The sequence below is a fragment of the Phalacrocorax carbo genome, chromosome 5 (assembly GCF_963921805.1).
Source record: "Phalacrocorax carbo chromosome 5, bPhaCar2.1, whole genome shotgun sequence".
In the NCBI taxonomy this organism is placed as follows: domain Eukaryota; kingdom Metazoa; phylum Chordata; class Aves; order Suliformes; family Phalacrocoracidae; genus Phalacrocorax; species Phalacrocorax carbo.
In genome coordinates this window covers 22,751,987-22,764,970 of record NC_087517.1, presented here as the reverse complement: position 1 = coordinate 22,764,970, position 12,984 = coordinate 22,751,987, and the positions used below count along the sequence as shown (strand labels likewise).

At 38.5% G+C, this 12,984-nt stretch overlaps 1 protein-coding gene across 1 annotated transcript in view; it reads right to left on the bottom strand.

Annotated features, from left to right (window-relative positions):
* Positions 1-1,086: 1,086 nt before the first annotated feature.
* LOC104044612 (collagen alpha-1(XXVIII) chain-like) overlaps positions 1,087-12,984 on the bottom strand; it is a 37,621-nt gene continuing 25,723 nt past the window's right edge. Inside the window, exons 25-36 of the mRNA XM_064453316.1 lie at positions 12,624-12,692; positions 11,870-11,938; positions 9,521-9,589; positions 8,751-8,819; positions 7,835-7,915; positions 6,987-7,022; positions 5,226-5,262; positions 4,560-5,117; positions 3,692-3,885; positions 2,961-3,051; positions 2,799-2,879; positions 1,087-1,403 (exon numbers count right to left, since the gene is read on the bottom strand). Of these exons, the coding sequence (XP_064309386.1) occupies positions 1,192-1,403; positions 2,799-2,879; positions 2,961-3,051; positions 3,692-3,885; positions 4,560-5,117; positions 5,226-5,262; positions 6,987-7,022; positions 7,835-7,915; positions 8,751-8,819; positions 9,521-9,589; positions 11,870-11,938; positions 12,624-12,692 (1,566 nt within the window). The 3' untranslated portion in view covers positions 1,087-1,191. The remainder of the gene's footprint in view (positions 1,404-2,798; positions 2,880-2,960; positions 3,052-3,691; positions 3,886-4,559; positions 5,118-5,225; positions 5,263-6,986; positions 7,023-7,834; positions 7,916-8,750; positions 8,820-9,520; positions 9,590-11,869; positions 11,939-12,623; positions 12,693-12,984) is intronic.

Below are 12,984 nucleotides of genomic sequence, written 5' to 3'. Positions count from 1 at the left end.
CCCACAAACCCAATCAAAAATGATCATCAGGTTTCATATGCAGGAGTGCCTAATTTGAGATGTTCAGTCCTGTTAAGGGCTGTGGCAGAAATCCAGTTACATCATGAGGAGCACATTACTTAGCTGTGAGGTAACTTTTTAGTCCTGTAAATGGTACCATTATCCATTCTCTGTCCTGGCAGTAAAACCAAAAATGTTTTATTGGAAACAAGCTTTTAAGTATGTAAGTCAAGTAATAGGAAATATGTCATATACAGATAGATGAAAATGTAAAAAGTCATATGGCAGTGATGGGCAATAAATAATAAACTCCATGCTGCTTTTGATGTTTTGAACATAAGTTTAAAAAGTTTTTTTTAAGAAAGAGAATAAAATACTAAAATGCATTTAAAAATTAGACTTGGCTTTCAGAAGAGAAACATGTCAAGGACCACTTCAGACATTAACTAGCCTAATTTAGTGATGCCAGCTACTGGTATAGTCACTCATAAATCTGTGGCTGTATTTTAACTTAATTTGTCATCTATCTAATGGAAACTGAGGAAAGTTTACAGAAAAAAGGACTAATTGTAACTGCGATGTGGTTGGGAAAGGTGGGTAGCTGAGCCACCTCCATCTTGTGACCCAGAGAGTACGTATTAATCTGTACTGAGTAGTACTCCACATGTAATTTGGAAATTGATATTTTATGCTTGAAATATTAAAACAGGATTTGCGGGAGCACTTTCGCTTAAAAGAAGCGAAATCTTCATTGCAGAATCCATGCCAAAGATCAGATTTCTGTAACAGAGAGAAAACAATTTACATAATTTAATGACCAAAGATTGCTTTCCAAAGCCATATATATAATTTAAAATGAGGTATAGTTCGTGATTATACAATGGTAGTGTTTAAAGATGTAGGTGAAGGAAGGGCAATTACTCTGGCAAATGCTATACTGGTCTTACTATACCTTAGTAAAAAAGAAATTTTGTACTCTTGATACAGCTGAAAAATTTCTATTTTGTTACATAAGGACTACATCATACAATATATACAAAAAGAATTAAAGCGTGCTTGCATAGGTAGACAGTTTTTAATTAGCATATTACTTCATAATGTTAACATTCTTTAAATTAGTGGAGTTTATTTTACATATGATACTGGATATTTAATAAACCCAAACAATCAATAGCTTCAATTTGCTCGTTATTAATGTAGAGATAAATTCCTACCTCCAGGAAAAAATACACAAGCCTCCCTACATTCCTCCTCACTCTCAAAGCGGTTTGCATTTCCGTTGCAGCCACCATACCAAAACTGAGCACAAGCATTTGCTTGTTTATCATAATACCATTTTATGATATAAATACGGCATGGCCCTTGATCCAGCCTTAATTTGCATCTGAGGTCTAGGGTATTTTCTAAAATAAAGAAAAAAAGGAATAGAAACAATTCCATTTATAAAAGTCAATTGTATTGCATAGATTTTAACTTCTAAACTCTAATTTTATTTTAATTTTTATGCTAATGTTATACAGCAATTTGAGATTCACTTTTACTTCTAAAGATGTTAGCACTGAAGGCAGGTTAAAAATGCAACTTAGTAGGTCAAATAAAGTGTTCTTTTACTGGCATGGTTCTAGTAACTCCAGAAATAATAGTATTATGGCTCTACATACAAGAAGAGCAAACAATATGAATCTGATAATTTTGAACCAGCCAGTCTTGTGAGCAACCCAAAATGTCAGCCAAAGAGCTGTAAGCTAGTTGCACCTGCTATTTCTGAACCACAAGTACGACCATCATCCTTCTGCAGTACATTGCTTCAGTACATTAGTTCTCTTTGTGATGTGGGGGAAGAGGCATTAGAATAGTGAGAATATAAAACTTCAGTCTTTCTTTTGTAAGATGTTTGTGCTGCTTATCTAATACAATGGTAGTAATTATGTACATACTAGTTGAATGTAAAGCTTGTTGGTCGAATGATTCCTACAGATATGCATCAGAGGACTGTGACACACTAATCTAGTCGCACTCACTTTAATAATACCATGAGATAGAAAGAACTCTTCCTTCAAGTTTAATGTTGTGACATCAATATTCTGTCTTTGGCAACAGGTGTCTTGTCACTTTAAAAAAAACAATGTTATTGCCAGAGACAGAATAATAGTCATGCCCATGTTCCCAGGAAGCATGGGAACATGTTTCTATTGCTCTCTTATGTTGCTCCCATCATAATACACTACTGCTGGAACTCAGAAGTGTGAATCCCCCACATGATCAACAGAATACCTTTGGACATTTCATATGAAAAGAATCAATCCTTTGAGCAGTCACCTAATAACTATACTTTCCTTCAGATGACTAAACATTGGTTTTTTCTTACTTCTCTGAAGCAGAAATCTATTTTTTCTATCCAAATCTGAAATTATTATCTTCTCTGTCTTTAATGAAGCCTCCCATCTCGACAGACTGCCCCTTCTTGGCTGATGAAATACCTGCTTGCTTGCCCACTTCAGCTAGCACTATGTTCTCTTTTTGATGCCATTTATGAGCTCTGTATCAGGTTATAGCTGACCTTGCTTCTGCTGTAAGTGGAGTGGTGGGATTTGGAATTTGGGAAGACATGAACTGGTGAACAGGCTGGACAAGAACTGCAACTAGATCTAAACTAGTGTCCTGAAATGGATACTCTTCTACAGCATGGACCCACGAAATCTTCAGAGTGGAACTAACTTACTCTGATTTAAAGCCTTATGAAAAGTTAGTATTGGGATAAGAAGGAACAAAATGAAAAACTAATTATGATCTATAACCTGGTCTTGGTGCAGTTGAAAGAGATGATGTCATCACTCTATCTGATGATGATGGTTTAGACGGCAGTAATGGTGCCACAGCTGCAGGTGAAAAGAAACAGAATGAGACATTGATTTTTGATCAGCCAAAAATGAAGATTAAATGAATGATGATAAAAATACCTCTAGTGTCTACTGTTAGCAAGGAAGACTGTTGTTCCTCCTCTTCTTCCTCTTCATAGTCTTCAAATACTACCACAGGAGGTACATTGGTCTGAAATAACCATTTGATTTTCTTTGCTTTTCAGATATTGAGAAGTGTCTCAAAATGAACAAGCCCTTCATCACTTAGAGGTTTTCTAATGTTTTTCCTTCCCATTTCTCCTGACTTCAGTGTTAAGAATCAGGATTTCAACCTCACCTGCTTGGTTTACCAGAAGGGTTGTCATCCTAAACCTGGGATACATATTTCTTTTTAGTTGACCTTTACAGGATTTTATTTATAAACTTAAAAATATAGACTACAGTTAAGTCTAATTACTATTCCTAGACTTAATCATTACAGTGTAATTGCATTTTAATAATGTTATGTTTAACACTGGCACAAATGTTACTGTATTAAACACAGGAATAATAATCCTTGTAACAGTATTGGGAATAAATTACAGCCATTAGGTAACTGCCTGCGTACAACATAAGTCTTGGAACAACCAGCTCTGAGCATACCAAGTCAAAGTGGCTGTTACAGTATGTGTCCTGAGCAAAGTAGGGGTAAGTTACATATTACATCAGGCAACAGAGAAGGAGATAGATATATAGATATAAAAAAACCCTTTTGCTCATTAAAGTCTGCTGAATTTTCCTACCGGAGCCAATGGTTGAGGAAGATCGTCAAGCCTCAGAGGACTTTCTACTGTAGATACTCCAGGTGTCTGTGCTGAAAGTGACTGTCTGTTAACATTGTTGTTCTGAAGTATGTAATGTAAAGAACTTGAAGATACTGAATGGAAAGATGTTCCACTTATGCTTGCACCATTTCCATTACGGTTGTATATTAAGGTACCATGTTCATCTTCGCAAAATTGGTTGACTAATTTGGACTCCAGAGCTGTTTTAAAAACAAGTAAAAAAACCTCATCATACTGAGAAATTCAATGTATTTTTAATATTTGGATTATTTATATATGTAAATAATACACACATAATCCAGTACTTCTTTGGATTATGCATATGCATCTGAGAAGATCATTCCAGGCTCTCTGGACTATGGCTTTTACTTGTCACAAATTCACCAGCCCATAAGTCCTCTACATGGTGCAAAATACAATGAACTCACCTGAAGGTGTTCATCTGAGCTTAGTAACAACTACTAGTTTGTAGTGGGAAAATAACTGCTTGCCTTGCTCATGTGAATAACCCAGTGAAGATGGGTTATTTCCCGGTGAAAGTGAATAAGTAGAATTTACACCAGTGGGTTTGATTCTGGTTTCCAGTCCAGCAGATTTACAGTACATAACCACTTAGTTGGTTTAGAAACCTAGTTCAAGCAGCTGTTTTCGTACGCTGTAGGTGACATCCCCTGTTGGCATGATGAATCATTGCCCCAAAACGTGACTCCTTAAAAGAATGGAATCTGTATCTCTAGGTTCCTATTACTTTGCACCTTGTAATTAATCCTGATCAGCATCAAAACATAACATGTCCACAAAGGTAATGATTTCCCCCCTCCCCAGTTCTGAGAAGCATCAGATACAATGCGTAATAAAACTGCAATGAACGCACCTGGAAGGGTATTAAAGTCATCAATGAGATACATGTGTTCTCTGTCTGGATCTGAAGCAATCAGATTTAGTTCACGCACAAACTCAACCTGTGTTGGATCTGAAGTATTTACAATTCCTATTGCATACATTTCGATGTTTGCTGCATGAGCCTCTCGAACGACAATATCTAGTTTTGCAGCTTCTCTCTTGTCTGCTTGGCCGTCTGTTAGCACAATAGCTACTTTTCGTACTCCTGTTCGAGCACCAAAAAATCCTTCCTGGGTTGCTTTACGGATAGCAGTTCCCGTGTAAGTGCCTTCTCCCATGTACTGCATTTTTCTAATTGCTTGCTTAACATCCTGTTGAGTTGTGTACTTGTTGAGACCAAATTCTAGCCGAACTTCTAAACTGTATAACACAAGGCCAATTCTGGTAGCATTTCTGCCTACGGTTACTCTGTCTACTAAAGCAGTTACAAAGTCTTTGATAATTTCAAAATTTTCTGGTCCCACACTCTCAGAGCTGTCAATCACAAATACAAGCTCCATAGGAATTTCCTTACATTTAATACCGCAACCTGCCAAGGAAAAATAAAAAAACAGATCATGAGGACTTGACTTGGCATCCTCTTGGAAAGGAGAAGAATGTAAATGTCATGAAGAAAAAATAGAATCTGAGTACTTACCACATATCTCTTTAATTAATTTAATTATATCTTCTCTCTGGATATAAAAAAATTAAATATAAAATATTTTACACGCTGCCTCTTTCAAATGAGGTATAATATTGACGCTACCAAAGAATTTGTTTATAATTAATATGTGTCCTACAGGGACTTACAAAAAATCTTACTGTTTAACTTTCAAACCTGACCTTCCAAGCTTAGAATGAGTCCCACATTTTACAATGAACTATGTTATATGACTGTCCTGGTTTCAGCTGGGATAGAGTTAAATTTCCTCGTAGTAGCTAGTATGGGACTATGTTTTGGATTTTTGCTGGAAACAGCGGTGATAATGTGGAGACGTTTTAGTTGTTGCTAAGTAGCGCTTACACTGGTCAAGGACTTTTTCAGCTCCCCGTGCTCTGCCGGGTGCACGAGAAGCTGGGAGGGGACACAGCGGGACAGCTGACCCAAACTGACCAATGGGATATTCCATACCATGTGACGTCATGCTCAGTAGATAAAGCTGGGGAAGAAGAAGGAAGGGGGGACATTTGGAGTGATGGCGTTTGTCTTCTCAAGTAACCGTTACACGTGATGGAGCCCTGCTTTCCTGGAGACGGCTGAACACCTGCCTGCCCATGGGAAGTAGTGAATGAATTCCTTGTTTTGCTTTGCTTCCGCGCGCAGTTTCTGCTTTACCTATTAAACTGTCTTTATCTCAAACCATGAATTACCTCACTTTTACTCTTCTGATTCTCTCCCCCGTCCCACGAGGGGGGAGTGAGCGAGCGGCTGCATGGTGCTTGGTTGCTGACTGGGGCTAAACCACGACAATGGCATATAAGAATCACTAACTTGACAACACATCCCTATCTAAAACAATTAACTACTGTTATTGTAAACAATGTTTTTTTTTATTATTTGGTTCTCATGAAAACTTAAAGTCAAAACCCATTCATATTTTAGCATCTGAATAATATGGATACCCCTTTTAAATGCGTTGGGAGTGGAGAAATAGACCCAACTTCAGGAAGCGTATTGCTTGTAATGTGAGTGGCATGACAGAGAGCGCCAACACAGAATGGGATTGGGATTTGTCAACCCTAGTGTACCTGGCCCACTGTATTACTCAGCTTTCAGCAGAAAAAAAAAAAAAAGCTGCTGCCTTCAGAGCTGTCTCTTCAGAGAAGTGATAGCTTCTTTGACATGCAAACAAAGTGTTTATCATTATTAGAGCAATCATTTGCTGTATTTTTTGGAGTGCATGACAGGACTCATTTGGCATTGAGTCAGTATTTCAAATACAACTGCTTGCTACTGCTGCTCTGCTTCCATCGTAAATCTCAGTAGTATTTGTATACTCACTGACATGCTTTACTGAATTTGGGTCTAGTGCAGTTCAGGCTTAGCAGAAATATAATTAAGTTTATAGCATGATAGACCATGACAGGTTTGAAGATCTTTGCCCTTTAGCTTTTTTAATACTTCTAAAAAAAACTTTCCTGCAGCAGGTACACACCTGGGTCATCTAACACTAGCTGTAAAAGAACACATAGCAGGAAAATACCTAATATCATAGTGAACTTTAAATTCCATTACAGCATAAAGTAGATGAGAAGAAGTCAGAAACCTTTGCATCGTTGCTTTCTATATTATTGCTGAGCCCACTTCTAGTCAGAAAGCTCTTCCCAAAATAATTAACACAAGATACATTTAATCCAATGGTATGTTGTACTGTTTATATCTTGTCATAATGGTATTTAAATAGAATTTGCTTACTGTTAGGCCTTGCTCTCCTTTTGGTCCAGTTTTGCCCTGTAACAGTGATTGTTAATTAAGCTACTGCAATTAGTTAGTAACATTGTAATTCAGAATATGACTTCATCAATACAGTTAGAATAATATTTGGCCAATAAGTACTTTGGCTAGCAAAAGTAGTGTTCTTGTGACATTACCTTGTGCATGCAATATCTACAACCCCTAAGGTGGTGAGGTTTGTATGGGAATTGGATGACCTCAAGTCTCCCACAGTATCACTGATTGTCAGCTTACATTAGAGAGGGAGAATCTGTGCAAAGCTTTCACATCTACCATGTTGTGTTTGTTTCCTTTCTCAAGGGACTGTATACCTGCCTGACACCCTGGAATGATCAGAATTCTGCTTCATCATATGTGAGCCTAATAGGGCCAGTGTCAGGGCAAGAATGTCAGTGGTGTTTATACATTCCTTCTTAATCGTATGCAAATGTCAGAGTAGAAGGGCACCACATTTTGCTTTCCAGCTTTTGGGGACCTGCCCATCAGCAGAAGTTACCATTTTGCCTCCCTACATCTGTTCATCAGCTTTGAGGGGAAGTCTGAGCTACAGTTACTTGGTAGCCATAGAATAGAATTGCATAGTTTTGTCTTATAACATGGCAATTATTTTTCACTGCCTTATGAAAGAAACCATGTCTGTGGGAAGTGGGGTATTCAGCATGAAAATGTCTTCTTTATGCTTCTAAAGGTTTTCATAGTTTCAGTTTCTTAAGTATTTCAGATTATATGTAGTTAAATAGCAACAACACAACCCAACTTTATTTTTAAGCAGTTTAAGAAAACAGGCATGTTAAACCTGAGTTACTCACAGGTTCTCCAGATAAACCAGGGTCACCCACTTCACCTTTTTCTCCTTTTTTCCCCTTCTCACCTGTAGCTCCTCGATCTCCCTTTAAAAGCGTGTTGGTAAGCAGACAGAAAGTGTAAGTCAGTTTTATTACACTTTTCACATTTCTCTCCAGCTGCCTGTGTCGAATTCACCTTCAGCTTCTGACATAAGTTAGAAATCTCTGTTAGAGATCATTTAAATCAATTGGTATTTGTGAATTTCGTTAATAACTTGTAGTATTGTCTAAGCATTTTTATGGGAAAAAGTAGTTGAAGCAGTTTGAACAGTGAACCATCTCAAACAAGTACATGCAGACAGAGGGGTTTCATAGGATATTGCATGATGGAAATTATTACCTGTGTCTGAGAAAAATAAGACAACAGTATGGAATTTGAGAAGAAAGGCAAGGACATAGTTGGAATGAATAACGGGAATGTCACTCTGAGAAACCTTTAGGCCCAGAAAACGTGTTTGGAATAGCAATCAGTTGAATTAGTGCCTTGTGGTTTGATTTTTCGTAGGCTGTGGGCCTTTGTATAGCCTTTCTGAGCTGATGTGATCATGTTGAAAACCGATTCCAACCCACATTTCTCTTTTTCTTAACATTGATGTAGTCCCCAATTTTGCATAGTGTGTGGGTAAAAAAGAAAGGCAGTTATTTAAATCTGGTATTCTAATCGCAGTAGAAGATAAGCCTCATATGATAATAAAATAAGCAACACTGAAAGAGATGCTGCTATAAAATATTAAAACAATCATGTGAATGACTGGGGCTTTCCCAAATCCCCATTCTCTTTTCACAGAATTCACCAGCTTTCAATGAGAGCTGACTGCAGTGAGCATTTTCAGTATGTTGGCTTCAGTCTAGGACATTATCTCTGATTTAGATATCATACCTTCTGTCCCAAAAGCCCTTCTCCAGGGGGGCCTCGTGGTCCTGGCATTCCTTGAATTCCTTGCTCCCCCTAATGATAATCCAGGTAGTGATATTAACCCTTTGTAATCATCATGTATTCATTTTAAATGTTCAAGGAGAAAGTGTTTCAAACTGCATTTTAGCAAATGTCTTGAGGCACTTGAGATATTGTGTTAGCTAGCTTATATTTCTCAAGTACTTCATCAGTATGTCTACTCTAAGGATATATAATATTGAAAAACTGCATGATCATTATTGGTTCTAATTCTCCTGTTCCCTCTTCTCATCCTATTTTATTCCTTGTCATTGCCACTTTCTTATTTCCATCTTTTGAGTCTGTCTCACCTGATCTATGCTTTGGGTAAAAGTGCATATTACAGGGAAAAATTAATATTACACATATATTCAGGATTGAGACTCTCTACAATAGGTGATAGTTGATATAACTATTTCAGACTGTCTCTGTGGGCATGAGGTGGGGAAGAGGGAATGGTGGTTTTGATTTTGAAAGGCTACCTTTCACTGATAAAAGATGACCCTGCTTCCTCCTCCCTCAATACACGCACCCTTGGGCTTCTTGTTTACAGCAGTAGAGACAGAACATATTTTGTAGGTGCTCATGTTATCCTTCTCATTTTTTAGCCTGAGGCTCTCCTCATACAAGAAACAATGTGAAATCTCCTTAACACTGTGACGGTCAGATTGACCTCTCAACACATGTTAAATATTCAAGACACTGAGTCTTTTTACCTTAATTCCTTGAATACCTTCACCAGGAGGTCCCAGGGAGCCAGGTGGCCCTGGGCGTCCTATGGTTCCCTAGAGAGAAACCCTGCATACGTTAAACACAATATTCATAATAAAAATACGCGACAAATTGTTATACCACCATGTAATTTCCTGTCCAGCCTCTACCAAATTGATATCTTTTTACAAGCAGTGAGGATCAGATTGCTTTAGCTGACAAAGACAAAGGAGTGACTGATAACACCAGAAGGCTGTGCTGCTATTCAATAACACCTGGATAGGCTGGAGATCTGGACCCAGGGGAACCTGATGAAATTCAACAAGAGCAAGTGCAAGGTCCTGCACCTGGGGAGGAACAACCCCATGCACCAGTACAGGCTGGGGGCTGATCTGCTGGAAAGCAGCTCTGTTGAGAAGGACCTTGGAGTGCTGGTGGACAGCAAGCTGACCACGAGCCAGCACTGGGCCCTTGTGGCCAAGAAGGCCAATGGTATCCTGGGGTGCATTAAAAGGAGTGTGGGCAGCAGATTGAGGGAGGTTATCCTCCCCCTCTACTCTGCCCTAGTGAGACCACATTTGGAGTACTGTGTCCAGTTTTGGGCCTCCCAGTTTAAGAAGGAGGTGGAACTCCTTGAGCAAGCCCAGCAGAGAGCTACCAAGGTGATCAGGGGACTTCCCTTATGAGGAAGGGCTGAGAGACCTGTGTTTGTTCAGCCTGGAGAAGACTGAGGGGGAATTTCATCAGTGTCTACAAATATCTAAAGGGTGGGTGTCAGGACAATGGGACTAGGCTCTTTTCAGTAGTACCCAATGCCAGGACAAGGGGCAATGAGCACAAACAGAAACTCAGGAAGTTCCACCTGAATATGAGGAAAAACTTCTTTCCTGTGAGGGTGCCAGAGCAGTGGCACAGGCTGCCCAGGGAGGCTGTGGAGTCTCCTTCCCTGGAGACATTAAAAACCGGCCTGGATGCGTTCCTGTGTCCCCTGCTCTAGGTGTGCCTGCTCAAGCAGGGGGGTTGGACAAGATGATCTCCAGAGGTCCCTTCCATCCCCTACCATTCTGTGATTCTTTATCAGATTATTAAAATCCAGTTTATACTTCAAAGGAGTCATTCCAGGCTTAATGCTCATTGAACATGAATCACCTTTCTGATAGAGATACACTTTGCATTGAAGGATGGATTGTATTGGTGGGACATTGGGGACTGAATTAATATTTCAGAGAGGATTATTATTGTTGTGTTATCTTTCATCACAATTAAGCTTACAGTGTAAGACCTATAGACATACATACTAATGTGGCATTGCATATAAACACTTGTTGCTAATTTATAAACGAGTTTTTAAAGAACTTTAGAGAAAATATTTCAGTTCCATATGTTACTCATAGGAAGCAATCAAAACCCACATAGTATAATATTAATTTTATACCTATATTGCTATTCCAGTATCCCTGCATGAAATTCTCAGTTTCCTCATTTGTAAGCATCCTGTGCATGTGCCAGTCCTTGGGACTAGCACTGGCTGGGGAAGTGCTTCACCACTGCTTAGCTCTGGACCTAGCCTTCACGCCAACATGAACTGAATCTCTGGGACCAGTAAGCCACATTGTGCAGGTAATACATTATTATGTGGCAAAATTTTTGCATTTGACCTTGTTCAGTTTGTTTACATTTATGTTCTAAAACAGTTCTTCTGTAGTCATAGACTTCTAAAGCTGAGCTGTAGGAGCATAAGAGTTTCCAGTTTGGGAGGTTTCATAGTGAAAATTGCTTTTTATAGTTATAATTATTTCCAGGCCTTTGTTATGGTGTATATTATAATTATACAAATAATCCTTTTTGCAGGGATTGGTCATCATATTGGTCATTAGATGATTATTGATTTACTTTATGCAGTAAAAAAGAGAAATCAATTCTAGAAGAACTCAACAGTATGCCTGTAGCTGTAACAGTAGTATAGGCAAGAGATGGTAAGTGCTTGCCAAGCCATTAATTCTGACCAGTACTAGGTCTGAAGAAATTTTTGCTACTCAATTGCAGCTAATGTCTGCAGGAGCTATATTTTTTGTCACTGAACTTCACTGCAAGATTATCACTTTATAATTTATCATGTGCAAGAGGAAGAAGGTCATGTTTTATGTCTGGTCACCAGAAACATTTTTGACTTTATACAAAATAAAGACACTGTATTCCTTAGTTATATTATTTGTCAGATTAGTTGTTTCTAGTGAAGAGTGAAGACAGAAAACATGTAGATGTGTATGCACGATCACATCTTTTTACACTATACTTTTTTTTTCTTTTTTAGAAAATAGACAGTGGGAGACATAATTGTTTAAATGGCTTACTTTTGGTCCTGGCAGGCCTTCTCCTGGGGGACCAGGGAGACCAATTGGTCCTCTACTGCCGGGATCACCCTGAAAGTTGATACTTTGAAAAATAAGTAGTGAATACCAAAGCTTAATTTATCTCTAGAATTCCCAGCATTTGATGTATTCAAATGGGACAAAGAGAGCAGAATTACTGAACAGCACAGTGCAAGTCTGAAGAATGCTAACCCATGAATACTGCAGGCAGGACAAGAAAGTTATTGAGGGTAAACAGTGACTAGTAGTCTAAACATATTCAAGATATGTACAGTCAATTATGCAATAGTTACACAGGAATTACAATTCCCATATCATAAAATGAAGTCTAGGTTCCCCAAACGAACAAAAAAAAGGTTTTGCTTGCTGTCTGTCAGTTGAATCGGGCTCTATCTTCACACTGTTCTAACTTTTTTCCTATCAGTGTCTTCAGACAGCTAGGGGTTTGAGGTGAGTGGAAAAAAGATATATGTCCTTTTAAGAGACATTAAGCATATTTAAGTAGCTGTAGTCAATCCTTCAGTTGCCTGTATAATTCCAGTAACTCTGCAGTCACCCTTAGGATGAGTTCTGAAGTGAAGCTTGAAGATCTTTTTTGAGATCTACCATTTATATACTGACAAGTAGGTTAAACCTGGTTAAAAGTTATTCTGAGTGTGACCTATGGGTAGAAATTATATCTGCAAGAAGTAGAGTACACACATGCATTTACTTTTCTCGAAGTTGGGGTCCGTACCTTAGGTCCTGGTAGTCCAAATCCATCTGGGCCTTGTTCACCAGGAATCCCAGGAAGGCCTGGCAAGCCCTGAAATGATATACACAGACAGAATGTTAATTTAATTTATGGCTATATTGACTACATGCTTTTGTTAATATTAATATGGTAGTATCTTGAAGATATTGTCTCTTAGTGGGATTACTGTGGTCTACAAGTGGTTAAATTCTACTCTGATAAGCCAGAAGTGGTGTCAGTGGCATTTGCATGTGTGTTGCATGTCATGCAGGTAGCTTGTGTGTGTTTGAAGACGGCGGATTCTGATCTGGAGTGGCAGGTGCAGTTCTGCATCAGATTGCACAAAAATATCACGAAGTATTAT